This window comes from Macrosteles quadrilineatus, unplaced genomic scaffold (genome assembly GCF_028750875.1).
Source record: "Macrosteles quadrilineatus isolate MER2022 unplaced genomic scaffold, UCM_ALF_1.0 Scaffold_32__1_contigs__length_1466915, whole genome shotgun sequence".
Classification (NCBI taxonomy): domain Eukaryota; kingdom Metazoa; phylum Arthropoda; class Insecta; order Hemiptera; family Cicadellidae; genus Macrosteles; species Macrosteles quadrilineatus.
This window is the reverse complement of record NW_026542625.1, coordinates 968379-989635: the sequence shown is the minus strand read 5'-3', so window position 1 is coordinate 989635 and position 21257 is coordinate 968379. Positions and strand designations below refer to the sequence as shown.

The window sequence follows — 21257 nt, the reverse complement described above, 5'->3', positions numbered from 1 at the left end:
TGAGAAAACAAAAAGTCACACCCCCATAAACCATATACAGTACTTAAAATGTTCGTCATGACGAGAAACCTTGCACAAAACTATCCATTATTTCATACGACTTTTCAATGAAATGGCAACCATACAAAGTAGGTATTTTAAGCCAAGTATGAATGGAGATGAGTGTAGAATGATTGGTGCGATCTTGTAGTCTTGTTAGTGATTAAGGCCGACTTATTCCTTAGACACATCTGTTAATTAATAGCCCATACAGCTAATGTCAACTAAGGGACCTACAGTTTATAGTGTAAACTTTCCATTTACCTAATGAAAAAAATAAATAAATGCTTTTAATTTTATAGGCCTATATCACCACGTTCAACATTGACGGTACACGAGCTGGAACAGACTCAGATAGGGGGAATTATTTATCCCCACAATATATGGGACTCAAAATTTATAATAAGCTGCCTTCGACGATAAAATAAATTGATTATATATAGAAAAAAAACACTTATGTTACTGTTTCTGGAGAAGGCATTTTATTGACTGGAAGATTTCCTAATGTATTTCTAGGGGGAGCGAGCTGGTCTAGTTGCTAGAGCACGGGACTTTGGTCCAAGAGGTCCCGGGTTAAAATCCCGCCAAATCACCAATGGATTTTATCTAAGTGATAATGCCGCAACCCCTAGGTCTAGCCTCAAGTAATATGTGAAAAACAACCCCGGGCTCTTGCCTAGCGTCATAAGAAAAAAAATGTATGATTATTTTAGTAGGCTATTCTACTAAGACCTTTAATTTTATGTAACTTATATATCAACAGACAAAAAATTATTATATATAGTCTGTCAGCCGTGATGTGGTTACCATTGGTTCTGGCGCACACAGATGGGAGCTGTGTAGTTACGCAGCGATTCTTTGTCTATGGACGTAACTACATGGCTCTCCCAGTGGTGTGCACCAGTACCTATAAATAGCGTCTCGCGCTCCTAGTGAGAAACACGAGAACCTTTTGCAAAGAAGTGGGGGGTGTCGCGTCACCATCGTATTGAAGTAGTTGTGTTAATATACTTCGATGATGGGCGTCACTCTCTTCTCTTGAGGGAACACGTGGGGGAACACCTTTACCACAATGATACGAAGTGACGTCATCGGTGATCATGGTGTCCATGGACATGTACTCGGCTCATTCATTTCCATGGGGTATCCAGATCTTATACCACCGGTGACACTAACTTTTTGTCAAAGATTTTGCTTAGAATGTAAATAACTGTAAATCTTTTTTTCGAATTTGAGGGTTGAGGCATTCATAATTTTATTTTATGAACAGAACTACTTTTTTCGATTAGGAAACATTTATTCAATTTTTATCTTACCCTATATCTTTCTTATATAATCAGCAAGTTTGGTTGGTTAGGTTAAGTTATTGCAGGGGGTAATTAAAAATTAAATCGACGTTACTGTATTTCAAAAATTTAATCTCCCCTCCACGATTACTAGAAAAATACCCCACAATCCCTTTCTCCTTCGCAGAAAAGGTTCTCGTCGCCCGTCGGTTTCTGTCCAGGACCCTGCCGGCCTGCCGGTTTGCCGGCCTGCCTGACCTGAGTCAGGTCTAGAGAGAGAGAGAGAGAGAGAGATACTTTATTACATGAGCGTTAAGCTCAGCAATGGTGTCAAAATTACAATAAAACAATAAACATTTATTTTTGACAAAAGTCAAAGTCTCTTCCACAGAGTGCAATGAACTCGTCGATGGTATAGACAGGGTTCTCGATCATCCAGTGTAGCATCCTCTTCTTAAGGGACATGGAGTTTCCATTCGTAATGGTCGAAGGAAGGAGATTAAAAAGCTTGGCCCCGGCGTATGATGGCTTCCTGGAGTATCTTGAAGTGTCATGTGCAGGTAAGTTGTAGTTTCCAGCATTTCTTGTGTAGTGTGGATGTACATCAGCGTTCCTGAGGAGGTTATTTTGACTGCTTGCATACACAACTACTTCACATATATATAGTGGCAACAGTTGGAATCTTGAGTGCCTTGAAGGTGTTCCTGCAGCTTTCTCTCCACTGAAGATCTCCGAGAACTCTAATGGCTTTTTTCTGCCAGGTGAAAACCCGACTCATATTCTCTTTAGATGAATTCCCCCATAGAACAATTCCATATCTTATATGGGACTCGACCAAAGCGTGGTAGGCCGAACGAGTAGCTTCAGGTGTAGCGACATGGTTGATCCGCCTTAGAGCAAACAGGGAAGAACTGAGTTTGTGACAGAGGAAATCCACATGCATATCCCATCGCAAGTTGTCGTCTAGGATTACGCCAAGGTATTTGGTGAACAGAACTGTTTCAATTTCTGGAGGAGATGACACTTCATTCTTTAGCCTTCCAAAGAAAAGTTTTTGTACTGAGTTGACTGAACAGTGAGAGTGAGAGTGAACCAGGAGTGAACTGACTCCGACTCCGACCGACTCCCGAATCCCGATTCGCGACGCGACACGCGGCCTTTAAACAAGCAGCAGCAGCAGCAGCTTCCTCTAGTTCAACTTTCAACTTTAACGTTTGCTTAATGATTAACTTAAATTAAGTCTAACAACACGCTCACAATCTGATAATTTGTAAGTATATTAACAAAACTTGATGTTATTTTCTTTAAATGCAACTAACTTACTTAACCTATAAATAAATCACTTTTTCATGTGGTAGGTTAAGCTATGCTCCTCAGCATGGAGATACATTAAATTGATGTTGAACTAGACTAGGCCTAGTCTAGGTAATGCCTATAAATGTCCATTCCCACAGATTTCACAGTCTTCAATAAATTAAACAATGATTTAGATGAAAATGAAAATTCCTAACTAGCCAAAGTAAGTACCGGTAGCCTAGGCCTAGCAGCATAGAAAACATTTTACTACCAAACCTAGGCTGGTAATAGCATAGACAAATAGAATAAATATAGCCCGTCAGCTGTGCTGCGGTTAGCATAAGTTCTGGTGTCCACCGCTAGGTTTCCCTTGTAGATACGGCGCACAACGCTGCAGCTTCTGCTGGTCACATACGGCTCCTGCACTCCTTGCCTGTAGCGGTGTGCGCCGTAACTACACGACACTCCTAGCGGTGGGCGCCGGAACCTTCCTTTGACAGCCTATATTTACCGTAGTCTTATTTGTCTATGGTAATAGTAGTATAGGCAGGGCCGTCCAGAGAGGGGGGCAAGCTGACCCGGGTGCCGTGGCTGAGGTGGCGCTGTGCAGCGTCTATTATTGTATTAACATAGTATTGAAACATGTGAATGCAACTATCACTGGGGAGGGGGGGGGAGGCGCCACGACCACGTTTGCTCTGGGCGCTGCCAACCCTAGGGACGGCCCTGAGTATAGGTACAAAATCTATCAATAGGTAGGAAGGCCTAATAGTAGTATGTTTTCTGTGGTAGCAGTTAGAACATATCTCATGAGGAATCAACAACCTCAACTCTTGTCTTAGTAGACAACACTTTCCTTTAAAAATGAGTCACCAAACCATAGCCTGCTCTAATACAAGGCTGCGGACAAAAAGTGGCAACACCGCTGTTCCGTCATACCGAAACAGATGTTGCACTAATTTATAATGGATAGTGTAGGAAATGTTTATGTTTAAGACTTTTGTTAGGCCTACCTAAGTTATTACAAGCTTCTAGGCAGCCAGTGCAACTCCGAGGATCGTGGATCAGAACACCCCCCACCACCGCACCATGTCGTACGCTTCCGAATCATACCGGCGCATCAGCAGCCTAACTGTTAGAGGAAAATTGTTATCTCTATCACTGTCGCTGTCAAAACGTATCGTTTGTAGGTTAAATTTAAATTAAATATTATTAAACTGTCATAACCTAACCAAACTTACTGATAATGAAAAACTCGAATGAAGGTTTACCAATCGAAAAAATAGTTCTGTTCTAAAAATAAAATTATAAATATCTCAAATTCAATTTTATAATTTTTTTATTATAAAATTAAACTGTCATAACCTAACCAAACCAACCAAACTTGCTGATATGAAAAAAATGTTGACAAAATGTTAGTGTCACCAGCGGGATTCGAACCCGGCACCTTCAGATTATTAGCCCGACACGCTAGCCACTACACCACCATGACTCATGACTCAACTCCGTATCGTTGTGTTAATGGTTGACGTCACGCCATCAGCACGGAGTGGTGGTGGGGGGTTTTCCGATCTGATCCACGATCCTCGGAGTTGCACTGGCTGCCTAGACGCTTATTAAGATATTTCATAATGGCCTTGTGTTAGAGGAGACTTTGACCAAACCCATCTAAAATACACCACACGAATATTAAAAAAAAAACTGAGTGATAGGATAGCCTAGCATGATAAAAAAGGCAGCAGGCTCAAAATTATATGACTTGTTTTAGCTAAGGCCATTTTGAGCTTAACCTATTGAGTTATTACTAAAAAAGAAGATAGAATCTGCCCAAATCAAGTTGGAAAAATAGCTAAATTACCTAAGTTAATGTCCATTACAAAAATTTAACATATTTGACATTAAAAAATTGGCTAAATCTGAAAGAAAGATTTCTGACTGCAAGCCAAGTTAAAAATAATTTTTACCTACGACCGTTTTTCAAAGTAGCCATTTCAGTCCAGTTCTTAGAATTGAAAAGTTTCACTTTACAGCTGTTTACTTTCATATCCGCATAGTTTCATTTCATATCCGCATAGTTTTCTCATATCCACACAGGTAACGGACCTATGAGGTTCAAGTATTGAGAGAAAAGAATTAAAATTGTAATGCTTCAAACGTCAACTAATCAGCTGATCAGTTGACCAATTTAATTGTTGATCCGACTTGTTCATGTTGATACTCGCGTATTCTTAATTAAGTTGGTGGAAGTCCAAAATAAATGAAATATTTGCCGAATTGTACCTGATACAATATTATTTATGGTAAGAATGCTGCTAGCAATGTAATATTTAACGAAGTTTAACAAACACGTAATTACAGGAAATCAGCTGATTATACAACAAGTCGTTGCATCACTTTCAGTGGCAATGACAATACACGAAAACATAACCTCTCTAAAAAGTTATCAGTAGTTATTGTTAGTAATTAAATCCAGATTGATAGTAATTAAAAAACGGTCGTAGGTAAAGTAGTGTAGGTACGCAACTCGCGTTAATAGTCTTTACGACACTCGTAGAAGTTTTTAAGGCACTCGCCAAGGCTCATGCCTTAAATTTTCTACTCGTGTCGTAAAGACTCACTTAACGCAATCGTTGCGCAAACTACTATTTTTAATTTGTAGTCAGTTTTTTAATGTAGGCTATATATAACAAATAGAGCATATTATGTACCGTACGGTAACTGAATCAAAGCAATCTTTTGTGAAAATGTCAACTCTATTAAGGTTTTCTTAACCTAGATTTTTTGTGAAGATAAGTTTAAGGCTGAGCTCTACCCGTTTGTCACGCACAAATGCAAGGGTTTTCGTTCTTACTGTTTGTAGCCCCAATTGTGAACCAATTTAAAAGATCTTGGTGTCATATTTTTTGTTAAAAACTATTGTAGGTCCTGCGCTTTTTAAAATTTACCTAGATAAGTTATTTTAAAAAAAATGTTGGGCTAAAAGGTTGGTAATAAGGTTTAAGTTACGCATTTTTATCACAAGTTTTAACACCGACAGACAAATAATTTCTTGATAAAAAATAACAAACGGGAGAAGTGCAATAGATTAAAAAAAACATGAAAACATGATTAAAAACATGAATCTGCAGTTAGTTTACTGAAAGGTTTAAGAATGTAATCACCCAGATTCAAAAGGCTTGCAAGCGCTCTTCATGGCGCTGTTCAGTGCAATGGCTTAGGAACATCGGCGTTAAGCCACATCTTACTTAGAAATCCGAGTTGAGGTTTAAGCATTGATTACTAGGCAAACTTGTTTATGATCTGGGTCGTTCAGTGGTTATAGTGCACGCTTAGTAATCGAAAGGTTGCAACTACAGTTTTGTAACTTCAATGTAGATTTGTAAATATTTGTGTGAAAATGTAATTGACGCGATTATCCAGAGATGGGCTTCAATCAAGGATTTGGTAATTGGTAATGGTAATGGTTGCAGGGTTGATCCTGAGAAATGTGCGTGTAGCTTTTTGATGGTTTGAAACTGCACCCAGCTGTTCTTGACTATTGGGCTTTTAATAAATGTATTAAAAGCCATCTTAGGCATCTAACTCAGTTTCTCTGTTAGCATTTCACTAAGATTTACTTTCTTCAAAAATACAAAAGCCTACTGACTTGCAACAAAAATACTTGGCTGCCTCTTCAGTATTTCTTAGTCAATAATTTAGTCAGTCAATCATTTATTTTCTCGTAACGTTTGACAGGGCCATCAAACGTCATCAGCTGCTAAACTTGTGAAATGGTCATGGATAATTAAAATACATAACAACTATGATTAATTAATAATATGTTCCCTAGCAGTAGATTTTAAAATCGGGACGAAGGGAAATAATACGTATTAGTCGTCCTGAAATCCTGTGGTCTGCTACCTAGTCAGCTAGATGTGTCGCTCGTGTGAACTGGAGGGGCTGAGTCACAGGAGACCGCAGACACTTACTTATTCAGCAATGAACGTGTTTATTATTGAAATCAATAGGAACTTTTTAAAAATAGAAAAATAAGTTACAAAACTGCTTATTAATTGTGCCTATTATAAAGTTAGCATTGTTGTAATTATTACAAGAGGTTCTACCCGCGAATTCACGAGTGAACAGAAGCTACTAAATGAACAGAAGTTATTAAATTAATCTAATCAACTTTGACTTTATATTTAATTTAAAGGTCCAAAGATCAAGAAGTTGTCATCTGGAAGGATGTTAAAAGCAGTGGAACCTTCATACCTTATGTCCTAAGGTTGGCCGAGGTTGTAGCTGAACTCGCCGCTCTCTTTCACAAGGTCTTTAATTCTTTTCAATGAAATTCCGATCTGTTAAAGATCGGTGACAACCTCTTGGAACGAAGAACATACATGGTTTGTTAATCTCATATTCATCGTGTTTCGAACACCTTTAATCACTCGCTTGTGTCAAACAGCTAGAAATAGCTTCATTGTTCATTCGCCGCACCTCTTTTAAGGACATAAAAGTAAATAATAAAATAAGTAAACAAAAATGTAAACAAACAAACTCAATTGCATTGGCCAGCTGTTGTTCACTAAATTAATTGAATAATAACTTCCAAAACATGCAAGGCGTAGCCCTTTGGAAATCAGCCTGTGGGGCAGAGCCCTTAGGGAGTTCATCCATATCAATACTTTTCGGCAAATCTACACACTCTAAGCTTCATTTTGATATGCCATATGCCTATACTTTTATTTGGTAAATCAATGGCCTTAACAGTTTACATAAAATTTGATTGTATCACTTTAATAATATTAAAGTTCAAAAGTTCAGTTGATTCTGAGCCAATAAACTCCAAACGACAATTAATTAACAAACACTTTATTTAGAATCCTGGACTATTTTATTGTAGGCTTGGCTAATCGGACAAATTTTCAGGTGTGACTAATTTCAGGAGAAAAATTATTAACTTTATAATAGGCCTACATTGTTAATAAGCAGTTTTGTAACTTATTTTTGTATTTTTAAAAAGTTCCTATTACATGGATCCGAGTGGCTTTGATATTTTCTTCGAATCAGTGAGAAAAGGCCGTGTCTTTGGAACACTTGTCTTTCGGAATACCACAACAATCAAAATTACTGGAATTCATCAAAACTGTGGCTCTTATAAACTGGTACAACTAAAGAAGTACCTAATAAATATAATGATCATGGTTGAAATAATTAAAAAAATATTTTTTTGGATTTAATTCAATATTTTGTTTGGTTTCCATTAGAAGTTGTTTTATATTTAAAAATAGCTTTCTACTGTATTAAAAGGAAATATGCAATGTTCTAAATTGCATACAAATTTTAAAATTTTACTACAAGTCCAACAATACCAAAAAAATATCAATTGATAAGCGATTGAGAGGTTTCTAAAAATAATTTTAAATTGCCCTATAATCCTCTTAACAATAAGGTTTTTTGAAACTAAACTTTTATGATGGGTTAGCCTCTGGATTGAAAATTGCAATATAAAATGGTTTAAGGTACCGTACCTTTTGCGTCAAACAATCCGTGATGTAGTAGATGACTACAGCTGTTTCGTGCTGCTGGGGCACATCTTCAGGTCGAGCGTCGACAAACTCGTCCACGGATGACAGCTTCATCTTAACGCTCGACCTGAAGATGTGCCCCAGCGGCACGAAACAGCTGTAGTCACTAAAGGCACTAAATGCTCCAATTCATTAAGTTTTAAACCACGTCAAACCCAAATAACATGCATTTGATATAGGAAAATTAGGTTTTTTGTTATTTACGCAAAAACTAAAAGAGATACGAAGTAAGTGTAAATTACAAAGTTGTTATGGATTTAAAAACCTATAAAATGATGTGCCACTTGACATATGTTGCTATTTAAAAATTTTGAACAATGAGCATTCGCAAATTTAAAAAAATATATACCTATATTTTTTTTTTAATTTTTATCATTTCAAATAACCGTTGCTTGTAGCATATCAAAGTAATGCTAATTTCACAATGAGTAAGAAAATCCAACCGGAGAAGCGCTAAATGCATTGGTATAGGAAACAAAGAGTATTAAAAAAAATATAGATTTTTTCAAAAAAACTGACGCCATTTTGAAACGGAAAAAGATATTTAATTTCTGTTTTTGCCAAAATGTTTGTCTATCAAATACCTTTAAAACGATGTATAACATAACATATGTTTACATTTGAAAATCCCGAGATTCGAACTAGTGACCCTCAGTTTTTGGCACACCCTGTATTGGGAAAAAGTTAAAAATATTTTTACATTAAATTCCTTGGGGTCGATTTAGCGGGAAATAATTTTATTTCATCCTTGTACGTTAAGCCGTTTTTCAGTAATCAATTTGAGACACCTCTCGTGAAACACCCTTTTATACAATGTCATTTAGATTATTTTATTTGCTTACCATTTGTTAGTGTTTTATAGAAAAGCAAATAGTGAAATCAGCTGATTTATCGTGCAGGATTGAATAAAGCTGAAAGGAGCTATTTGTTACTGTTGATAGTGGTTAGAGATTGCCCCAACATGGAATTGGCCATGTCACATCATATTACATTGTGACCCCGTGGCTTGTATTCTATCTAACAAGTGATATTTTCTTGGGCGTTGTTTTTAGCGAATTTCCCCTATAGGTAATAAGCTATTACCGTAGTACTCATGGTAAGACCTGGACCCGGGACCGATTTACTTTTTCGTTTTGAGGTCCCTAGAGACCAAAAACACCATCCGTTCAAATTCATATATATATATTTATATATGTGTCCGTTAGCGCGATAACTCGAGCTAAAATCATCCGATTTTGATGAAATTTGGTTCAAACGTGTAAACCTACATTTATTCTACGCGAACCAGCATGATCAGACTATGGGAACAGGGGTTTATGGGAGGTTTTATTGGGTAAAAGTTGGTTTTCCCCATTTTTGACCCTAAAAACTAAAAATTTAGCAATTTCTTTCCAAACCATTTTGTAGAGCTTAAAAAACAAATAATTTAGTATACTGAAGCGTTATTATGCGCCTAATGGTTACGGAGAAAATTCAAAAAATCAGTAAATTTAAAATTTGCATGTTATTCTTATGGAGAGTAAGTAAACTGTTGTAGTTTGCTTGTTTATGAACATATTTTGATCAAATTTGGAAAATGCATGCATACTAAACTATTACATTTTACAAAAAAAAATACCTTTTTACCCTCCCTGTTTCAGCCAACCTAGTACTCGTTAAACTAATGTTATTTAAATAGGGAATAAATGTGATATTTTTAAGGAGACATTTTAGTGTAAATCCAGTCAGGCAAATGGAAATTCGCTTAGTCTGCAGGTTTGCTGTGGCAGGGGTATTTTCATTCATAGGCACCACATTTTTTGTATATAATAATAACTCAGGCACAGATTCAGCCTGATTCAACCCGTAATTTAAAAAAGACTTGTAAATGAAATTTTTAAATTCTGTTACAGAAGACATGGAGAGTGAGGCAACTCTGATGATATTGAGTGATGAAGAACAAGATTCGATTGTAGAAGTTGTTGATGACAGTCTCAATCTAAGTAACGAAGTGAACGAGTGCAGATCACTCCCGTCTGGTCTTCAACAATTGTCTATAGCCGGACCTTCAACTTCAAATCCATCTGAGGGAGTTGTATGGTTTACCGCTGAAAAACAACCAGATTCACAGTCAAAAAGTAAAAGAAATGTCCCGGCAGTTCAAGTGCAGCCGACAAGGGTGGGTTTAAACATCTTCAATTAATAGTAGACTAAGAATACAATAATGGCATACATTGTATTGCAATTTGGACAGTGTGGAAATCAGTTAGGAAAAGAACTATTTTCGCTTGCTTTTAATGATTCGGTCAAATCAGATGTATCATATTGGAATAACTCTTGTGCCATGGACTGTTGGTTCGACCATAATAATGCCGGGCTGTTAAATGCAAGAGCAGTTGTAGTCGATACTGAGAGGAAAGTTATTACAAATAGTATTCAAAGTCAGAAAAGGAATTCCCTTTGGTCTTATGCCAGTGGGAATACGGTGTTTGGCAGTGAGGGAGGGGCAGGTAACAATTTTGCTTTGGGATATTGTGAGAAAGGTCCTCAATTAAAAGATGAAGTGTTGGAAGTGTTTCGTCGCGAGAGTGAGAAGTGCGACAGAGTTGGGGGAGTCATCGGCATTGCAGGTGGTGCAGGTGGCACCGGTTCAGGTGTGGGAACTCACGTGTTAGAATGTGTACGAGACGTTAGCCCACACAAAAATGTTGTCAGCGTTTTGGTGACCCCTTATTCCACGGGGGAAGTAGTCACTCAGAATAACAATCTTCTGTTTACTATATCTAAGCAAAACAATTTTTGTGATGCAATTGTACTTTTCGAAAATGATGTAATAGCAAACTCGAGTAAAAACAGTTTTCAAGGTTGCAGTTTAGGTTTTACTGATTCAAACAAAGTTATTTCTGAATCGATTTTGTCATTTTTGCAACCGATAAAAAATGGATCTGTCGATTTATATAATCTTCTCTCGCAACTCTGCCCTCAGCCAAGTTTCAAACTTTTAACCATCTCAAATTCCCCTTTTCAAAATGAAACAAGATCTAAATTTGAACCGCAGGTTCACTGGAATACCGTTGAAAGGGAAGTTCTAAGAAGTATAAGATCTCGTGTTTCCGTCACCAGTGAAAACTGTGTTAGAACTGTTGCCAATGTAATCATTAACCGTGGTGAGAATGTTCCATCAAAGACAATATCAAAGATAATGTCTGCGTTTTCCTATCCACTGTGGATGCCAGTGAGTCAGAGATGCCTCGTCTACCATCAACCACGACCTTTGCTAGATTTAGAGAAGCGAGTAGCAGTGGTTAGCAATAGTGCCAATATTACTAGCTTGTTGGATAGCTCTATTTCAGGAGCTTGGAAACTGTTCACAAACGATATGTATGTTCACCTTTACTATAAATTCGGCTTTACCAAAGACGATTTTATGAACATGTTTGTCAGTAGTGAAAAAATATTAAAAGCCTACAAAAGTCTTTGATGTTGAAACCTTGTTTGGTAGTTAATTTTGAATATTTTGTTTGCAATTTTTAAAGCAATCTTTTATCTTTGTTACAAAACAACAGGGACATACTATCGAAAGTCTTAAAATTTTGTGATAGTTAAATAAATAGTTATGGATAATGCCTCTTGAATATGCAATGTTCTACAATTTTTATAGTTGCTGGAAGAATAGTGTATCTTTAACTCAGCAAAGTAGTATGAAAGAAGGTATTTACCGGTATTTCAACAAACAACTTCCAAGGATCAAAGTTGTTAATTCTTCATGTGTTAATGTTTTTTAGTGGTAATACTTTGTTGTGTAATCACTGGTGTAATGAGAAATTTACCTGAATAAATATTTGATTTGTAGGGAAGCCAAAGGATTAAAACAGTTCCAAATACGTTTGAGTTCGAAAGTTCCGAAGATAACAGCTACAAATGGTCAGAAAGAGACAAGCGATTGTTTTTGGCTGGATGCCTGGAATGTGGCATCGATGATGTTGACAGTTTAAAACGATATCTGCCTCACAAGAGGGAGCAGGATATTAAACGACAGATAAATATGTGGAAAGCAATTGCTTTAAAAAAAATTAAAAATGAACTTTCATCAGACAACGATAATTTAAATTACGATAAAGAGAAGATTAAGAACCTGGATGAATGGATTGAAAATTTCAGTAAAGATAAAAGTAAAGCAGAAAAAAGCGATATGAATGCTTTTTTAGATTATTTCTTGATAATTGCTGAATATGGAGATCTACCATCAGTGGAGGAATGTGGAGGAGTTGATCCCAGGTAATATTGGTTGTTTATTAGCGAATTTCCCTATAGGGAAGTAGCTATTACCGTAGGTGGCACGGTAAGACCTAGACCCGGGACCGATTTACTTTTTCATTTTGATGTCCCCAGAGGCCAGAAACACCATTCGTTCAAATTTTTATATATGTATATATATATATATATAGACTTATATATATATATATATATATATATATATACGTCCGTGAACGCGATAACTTGAGTAATTTTTGTCCGATTTTGATGAAATTTGGTTTAAAGGTGTAAAGCGGGATAAACTTGAATGAGTTCGCGAACCAGCACGATCGGACCATGGGAACAGGGCTTTACGGGGGGTTTTATGGGGTAAAAATTGGTTTTTCTCACTTTTGACCCTCAAAACACAAAATGTCCCGATTTCTCTTGAAACCTTTTTAAAGAGCTTAAAAAAACAAATAATTTAGTATATCAAAGTATTTTTGTTCGATTATTAGTAACGGAGAAAATTAAAAAAATTGTAAATTTAAAATTCCCATGTTATTCTTATGGAGAATATTGTCAAACGTTGTAGTTTGCTTGTTTATGGATATATTTTGATCAAACTTGGCAAATTTATTTATTTTGTATTAAGCTATCAATATTTTACTCAAAAACACACTTTATTAGTTTCCTTGTAGCAGCAAACCTAGGTACTCGTTAAACCTAATGTTATTAAAATATATTTAACTGAAAATTAATTCAGACAAATGGAAATTCGCTTAGTCGGCAGGTTTGCTGCGGCGGGGGTATTTATATTTATGGAATAAATATGCAAAGTTATTTTTTATAATCTGTAAATTATATTTGTTTAGTCATGTTGATGACCTTTGTGTAAAGCATTAGCACACTTAACTCATTGACGCTGGATTTTTTTTAATAAATACATTTTAGGTTTTGCCTTTTTGTATCTTATACATTTCAACACAATATGTACAGTTTTAACTAAAATTAAAAAATCGGTGTTCTCCCCCTCTATGCTAATGTAAAAAGAAGCAATTCAGTTGTGCAAACCCTGTTTAACTCAATAATTCCGTCAACTTCCACTCAAGCTAAACACAGTTTTATTTAAGGTGGGCTCTCCCCTTCATCTAAGCTACACATTATTAAACTTGTGGATTGCACATGTACAGAACCGGCGCATTTAGAATTACCTCAACACTACACTCATCAGTGCAAGGCGTTAGCCAACTGTTTAGTTAGCATTAGTTAAGGTAGTTTTACCGTACCACTTTTAGTCAAACAGGTCGATTGCTACTTTGCTACTAAGCACACAACGACATTAGCGCTTGCAGGTTAGGTTGATGAACTACTTGAGCGCAAGGGGGTTAGCAGTACAGCTACCTCTCCGCGTAAAGCGATGACACGCTACACACGTGAGCCGTCGTCAATGGGTTAAGTTAGGTCTCCTTTTTGCTCCATAAAGCTAAACAAAAATATAAGGTTCTTGTACAGATTGCCATATGTTTATGTCTGGATTTTCTTTTAATTTCTTCTTCTCCCTCAGTGTTTTAAATGAGACAAAGTGTGCTGTGTTTGTGTTTTGGGTGTTCTATGTTGAAACAGGAGTTCAACAATTTTTCTGTTCAGATTTTGAGAAACCCCTCTTTGTTCAAATTTCTTTGCAGGACATAGCCAGTTTCTCGACTGATCTAGGAGAAGGGGGGAAGGGGATCAAACAGCCCCAGGAACCAGCCTAATGAGAGTTGGGAGGGGGGGTAGCAAGAAGCTAACAGTTTTTTAATAAAACTATACTGTATATAAGTACGGGGTGAAAATGGTAAAACTAGCTTCAAAATTACAAGGCTTTAAAAAGGACCTATAAAAATACCCAGCCTCCCTCTATTCTCTATCTACACCTACAAGTAAAGCCCTCGCCTTGAGTGCAAAGAGATGATGCTACGTAACTGTAATGACGCCAAAGTGTGGTTTCTGAAACAAGAAAGATAAATGCTAATCAAATTTACTTCACATGTTCATATTTATAACTTACCAATATTAATTGCATCCAAAAATTATTTGTAGCATGAAATTTGGTTTTCACCTCACTATGATGGTTTTAGCCGGTTTACCAACGTTTTTTGGAGACCAAAAGCTACGTATTGCTGTCTATGAGGACTGGCATAGCTCTTTTAATTATATTTTCTACTTTTTAGGTGTTTTTTCTTCAAGAAGACTCCGAAATTTTGCATGTGACATTTCAACATTATAACTTTTTTGTGGATATATCTTACCGCTTAGGTGTTTTACATGTTGCAGGGCCATGTACCGGTACCTCTACTGCATGCTGAATGGTATCCCTCCATATGGATTGGACCCAAAAACGGCAAAAGTGATTCAAATGTGTATTAACAATGTTATGAAGATAATTAATAATCCCAAGATTGTTAAGGAAATGGGAGAAAAATTATTAGACCCACTGACCAATCCCGACAAAAACAAGTTTGGCAAGACTTATGGTAAAAAGGTAAGGCCTAATAATCATTTAGCAGATTTTGTGTGAAAATTATTGTTGTGGCCGGTTAGTTTTACTGTTGTTTTAAAAACTCAGCGTATAGTAGGAATATTTTTTTTACTCCATTTTAAAAGACAAATTACATTAGTGAGTCATGTCAAAAGTGCATTAAAATAAAAATAAAACTTAGTTGTCACTGTTGTTGTTATAGGTACATCAAAGTCTAAAATACAGATAAGTTATTAAAAATAATTTGATGTCCAAGCACTGTTACATATTTAAATAGCAACATGTGACAGTGTATACTGTATAGTAAAAACTTCTCACACTACATAGCCTACAGTACGAAACTTTATTCCTTGCTGGAGACAAATCTGGTAGGCCTATATTGACAGTCCAGTTTTTTGAGGTCCAAATTTAAATTATCAACATTTAACTGTTTGAATCGTTGTACCGATAATTAACAAATCTATAGTTAGCAGTTAACCAATCTGTTTTTTTACTAGTAAACAAAATATATAGTGTAAAGCCTCGGAAGAATGTTGTACGTCAAATCATCCTTTATCTTGACGCAGGTTTGTCTCTCAAAAGTAGTTGGACTACTCAAGGGATTCAATCTCTGGCGTCCACAAACATTTGAGACTTTTAAACTGCTTTCCTATAAGTGTTCAGTGTTCCTTGTAAACCCTTTCTTAAAAACGTTCTTGGTTAAAACTTTGGCATGTAGCTTATCAATTTGTCTCTTGTGTACTGTGTTATTAAGACACCTTCCGTTGCTATTCTATCTAAGAATGTAGGATGGCTTACTTGTTAAACCTTGTAAGTCTGAACACTTCAACTTTTCATGAGATGAGAAAAACTTTAATTTTGTTAAATAATTTGGTGTAAAAACAATTATAAATAAAATTCTGTCCTTAAATCTTTTTAAATCACTAAAACCAAGATCCCCTAAAGAAAGGTCTAGTGGTAGGCGCTCTATGGACTTAATCACTCCAAATCACCAATGGATTTTATTAGGGATGGACGAGATTGGATTTTTAGTTCGAGACGAGACGAGACGAGATTTTTTATTTCTCATAAACTTTCGAGACGAGATCGAGACGGGATTTCCCTTCTCATACACAACGGGAAATGCACGTTCAAAATTTTTACCTGATTTTGTAACATTGTTAGATGACTGTTTAAATACAAAAATAATGATAATAGGCAAGAATATTTACAATCTTTTATTAAAAAACATCAGCATAACATTTTTTTGTTTATCACGCCTAACTTATTAAAAATGCCTACGATTAGGAAACATAGTGATATCAGTTAGGATAGAGTTCAACTTATCCTAAAATAAAATAAATCATAAAATAAAAGCAATATTAATTTTTATAAAATAGTTAGGTACTTGTTTTGACTTTTTATAGTAATAAACATTCCTCACAATGCTTACATTTAACAAAACTTCTCAAATGTTATTAAAACATAGTAAAGTAAAGTAGTAAAGTAATATTATTAAAATAATTAAAGTAATATTTACATTTAAAGAATTAATTAAATAAGAACGCCTTCGCAAAGGAAACGCAACTACAACACGCTCCTGTATTGCGGGTATTGCATTGACTTTCTGCAGGCGTTTTAAATTTTTTTTTTTTTTATTCTCGTCTCGATAAAAATCTCGGCCAAAAAGAAATCTCGTCTCGTGTAACGAGATTTAAAATTTCCCGAAATTTCGAGACTTGACCATCCCTAGATTTTATTTAAGTGATATTGCCGCAATCCTAAGGTCTAGCTTGAAATAATGTTAAAAACAATAAAACCCTCGAACCCAGCTTCCTAGGACAAAAAAAAAATATTTCCATCAGGATGGAAACAAGCTAGAATAGAAGTAGATGAAGTAAGGAACACATCACTGGTCTCAGATTTTAACTAGCTCCTTTGGCTCCTACTGATTTGTGATTGATAAATTGTCTACAATTATTTCAATTTAGATGTCTTAAACGATGTAACATAATATATCAATATTACCTACGACCAACTTTACTTACATTTTATTTCAGAGTTATTAAAATGTTAGTAGCCACTTTACTTAACACTAACTAAAACAACGTTTTACCCTTATTTCTTTCTTGTCAAGTTTTGATATTGTTTATTTTTCAGGATAAGGGTGCTGGTGCTGAGGAAAATTTTTTTCTTTCGAGTTCTGTATACAACCCACTCAAGCTTTCAACTAAAGTGCCTATTCCAAATCCAAATGCTACTGGTACTTCAGATGAGGAAGATGCTGATTAAGAATTAAGTGAAAAAGTTCCTCACAAAAAAACTAAATGGACACCTTTAAACGGAAAGGGACCAAGCACCATCGGTCTGGTTTTGAGAAAAAGGGGCTCAAAGTGTTTTGTGGGTCCAAAACTCCTTTACTACCTTACCTTAAGTATTTTATCATTTTTCATATTTATACCTGTGCATTTTTTTCAATTAAAATCAACTGTAACAGCCTGTGTGTGTGGCCTATAGTAACAGCGTGTATTTTTTAAAGTTATAAAAAATAGTGCTTGGTTCCTTTCTAAAGATTTGTTGATTTGTGAATTAATGTTAAAGGACCTAAGTCCATGTTGTCTGTTAATTTTATGGTATTTTTTTAAGTTTAGTAGTTTTATGAGTAAAAAGTAATATTAATAGAAAAATAAACCATAGTACCCTTTTTTAATTATTTTCAATGACTAGTGAAAAGTAATAGTAAAACTCAAGTTGCGACTGAATAAATTGGTATGCTAATATACAAATTTTACTAAACTCAGGGTATATTTTTTAGTGTAACACATTGCTGGTGTGTATGTTAATAATTTGCATGAAAAATTATTTCAAAATTCAAATCTGTGTTGAACCGTACTATTATCGCACACACTGGGATCTTCAAAAAAAGTTTCTGTAAGATGGCTTACCGTACTATCAATTGGCATGAGAATTAGCATAGACTTTTGGGTCCTTCATTTTGGACTGGGAAACTCCTTTCTTATATGGTTGTAGAAGACCCAAGCCATAAGAAAATACCGCTTTAGAACATGGTCTGCTTCTTGAAGCTTTCCTGAAAATGTTGATTTCCTGCCGAGAAAAGTGCTTCTTTTTGCACTTTTGATTTGTTTAGATTTAAACCAATTTATTTTTCATCATTGATATTAGTTTTGCGATTTTTTTGGACTTAACTTTCAGCACTCAGGAAAAATCTTTGGTTGTCACATTGTTTACCATGAATAAATACATTTATTCTCCTGGATGATTTTTATTATCTTGATGCAATCCTCGTCAGTGTAGTTGGATTTAAGAAGGCATCAACATTTCCATGTCATGTTTCAGCAAGACCCTACTTCCTGAGCTTTTTTCAGCTGTACCTTAAACAAAATTTTAAAAGTTAAAGTGACCTTTGTTAATTTTTCCCGAATGAACTCAACATCATAATCTGGCGCTTGTAACGTACAATATTTGTAGGGATTTTTAGTAAAGTACCGTTTTTTGTAGATCAAACGAAAGTGTTCCCTTATTTGCCTCTTCCTCAGCACACCTTAAATCTTTATCAAACTCTTCTCTAACTTTTTCTACCGAAATTAAGTGTTCATCATGTTCCCGACTTTGGTTTTGTTTGATTTCTTCATTAGTAGCACAATCCAATTGAGCTTTAGGATAATCACAGTTTGAATAAGTGTCCATTTTTGTGTGGTTTTCTTCATAGATTAAAGTGTGAATCTTTTGTAGCACGACAATAATGGGATTTGTATTTAGGGATCCTCATGATGTGGTACTTGAACTAACATTTTAGATCTACTTAAAGTACAACTTATAACTCAACAAATAACTCATTATAAGGCTTTTTTATACAGTATAGGGAGCAAATAAACTATCACTGACCACTAATAATACCATAGCCTCATCTAATAACCGCGGTAAAACAATAATGGCTACAACGATGTCTAACTAAAACAGTTGTTGTACTTAAGAAGTTGTAATGGAGGGTATAGGCAATGTTTATGTCTATACTTATGTTGTTTCTGTTATCACCATGGCAATAGGCATGACATTGCTGCCATGGCCTTGTATTAGAGGAGGCAATGATAATTAATATTTATTTAATAGTTGTTTTTTACACTGTCTTGTTAAAGCATAGAGTAAAAAGAACCATATCGTTTGATTCTTTTCTGTTTATTACAGTATATTCGATAAAGCATTTTACTTTTTTCTTGATCTCTTCCTGCTAATTGACACTAGTTCAAGCAGATTTGTATTACTATATAAGATAATGCTCAACAAGTTAGCGCAAATAACTCAATTTAGTCAAAAATAGCGCTTCCAAATGTCTTGTGTTAGACATTTATTTTTATGTATGTATTTTATGAAAGATGATCATGCAAGTACAATTTTCAGTTATGAGTACATTTTTTTTTACTATTCGTAGTTAAGAGAGTTGTAAAATCTCTGTAATAGTTTTGAGATAAACAAGTTTTCATTTTTTATGTTGCCTATATTTATTTCCTTGTTGAATTCAAAGTGAAATTATGTTAAACCTTTGACTGTGGGCACGCTAATATGAAGGAGCCATCAAGTTACCTTGTTGAAGTTGAAGCCAGTTGCAGTTTGTAATTATCGAAGATTATTGAGCCACCAACAGAATGTGGTCCTGTCGAAAATCCAACTTTTCCTTTACATAAATTTAAATTGTAAACTTAATCTTCTAAACAATTCATAAACTGCAAATAACTGACTTTTGGCAGTTTAACACTCAGTGTAAATATATGTTTTCCGCAACTAAAAAAATGTTTTTGGCTATAGCTGGTCATTATTGATAATACTATCATCATTGTCATTATTTGAGAGAGCGATGGACTATTGGATGCATATTTGAAGATGAAAATTAATTTCAGGTGACTGAGTGCAGAATGTAGTAAGATGGTTTTATGTGTCCTTGTTATTGTTTTTTTTTCAGGGCTGGACTAATTTAACAATGTAAATGGTTAATGGTTTGTTAAGAAATTTCATCCTCATTAATTTGACTAGTCTACTTTTCTATCGGCACCTAATTAATTTACACTGAGTTGTTTTTTATCTGTTGATTTAAAAATTCTATATCAGTAATTGGCATAAAGATTGGGGCAAGAGGGACTATTACAAAATTTTTTGACGAATTAAAAAAATATCTTCCATCAAAATTAAAAAAAGAAATAGGTAGTCATAAAAGTGTTAAAAGGATCATGAAAAACCATTCAAAATCATTTATATGGACAACGTTATTAATCTAAAGTTACATATTATTTATATCATAAATTTATTTTTTTTGTTACTACTGTGTCTAATAGGTAAAGTTTATTTAATAAACTCAGTTTTCAAAATAAAAAATAAATAAAACAGAGTGCATGAAAGATTATATTATAATTGGTAGGGTAGCTGAAGCTGAGAGGTCATAGTTTTTTTTACAGTCTAAAAAATGGTGATTCATGCTTGAGAAAAGCAGAAGCTTGCAACTGGGCCCATCAGCCCTGACCCTTGGTCATAGTTAAATAAGGGCTTTTATAAATGGTCTCATAAAGAAATTGTCGATCTTAGTAGTAATGCTAGACAGATCATCTTAGGTTCATGAATCTGTGTCACTGCAGCATTCCTAAGATACCAGCAACAGTATTGGACACATGTAGGCCCTACACTACACTGTCGCTCGGTCACTAAATGCATTGAGTAAAAAAAAATGTGGAGCAAGCTGTCACCCTACGTGCTCCAACCTGAGGCAGCTGGACAGCTCTTTATCCCATCCAGCTGATAGGAACAGAAACTTAACAGAAGAGGCGTCACACAGCCATAGGTTTGGGTATAGCGTCTAGATACTCAGAGCAACGAGTCGGCTCACCGGAGCAAGACAAAATGAGAGCATTCTATTGGCTGAGGGAACACCATTACCGCAACGATATGGATCGGAGCCATCGGCCTCGGTGGTCAAATGGATAGCGTGCCGGGCTGAGAATCTGATGGTACCAGGTTCGAATCCCATCGATGGCACAAACTTTTTGTCTAAGATTATTGCATTATCAGCAAGTTTGGTTAGGTTATGACAGTTTAATTTTTTTATAATTAAAACCTTATAAAATTGAATTTGAGCTATTTATAGTTTTATTTTATGAGCAGAACTTATTTTTTTCGATTAGTAAACATTCATTCAATTTTTTCATTATCAGCAAGTTTGGTTAGGTTATGACAGTTTAATTTTATAATTTAAAAAATTATAAAATTGAATTTGAGGCATTTATAGTTTTATTTTATGAACAGAACTATTTTTTCGATTAGTAAACCTTCATTCAATTTTTTCAT

The 21257-nt window shown here is 35.2% G+C and overlaps 1 protein-coding gene across 1 annotated transcript; it reads left to right on the top strand.

Moving 5' to 3' along the window:
• Positions 1-2506: 2506 nt before the first annotated feature.
• LOC129005760 (uncharacterized) lies at positions 2507-19329 on the top strand. The gene is made up of 5 exons (XM_054434760.1): positions 2507-2595; positions 10081-10346; positions 12021-12445; positions 14723-14930; positions 17067-19329. The coding sequence occupies exons 2-5, from the start codon at positions 10086-10088 to the stop codon at positions 17196-17198; spliced, it is 1026 nt and encodes a 341-aa protein (XP_054290735.1). The 5' UTR covers positions 2507-2595; positions 10081-10085; the 3' UTR covers positions 17199-19329.
• The last annotated feature ends 1928 nt before the right edge of the window (positions 19330-21257 follow it).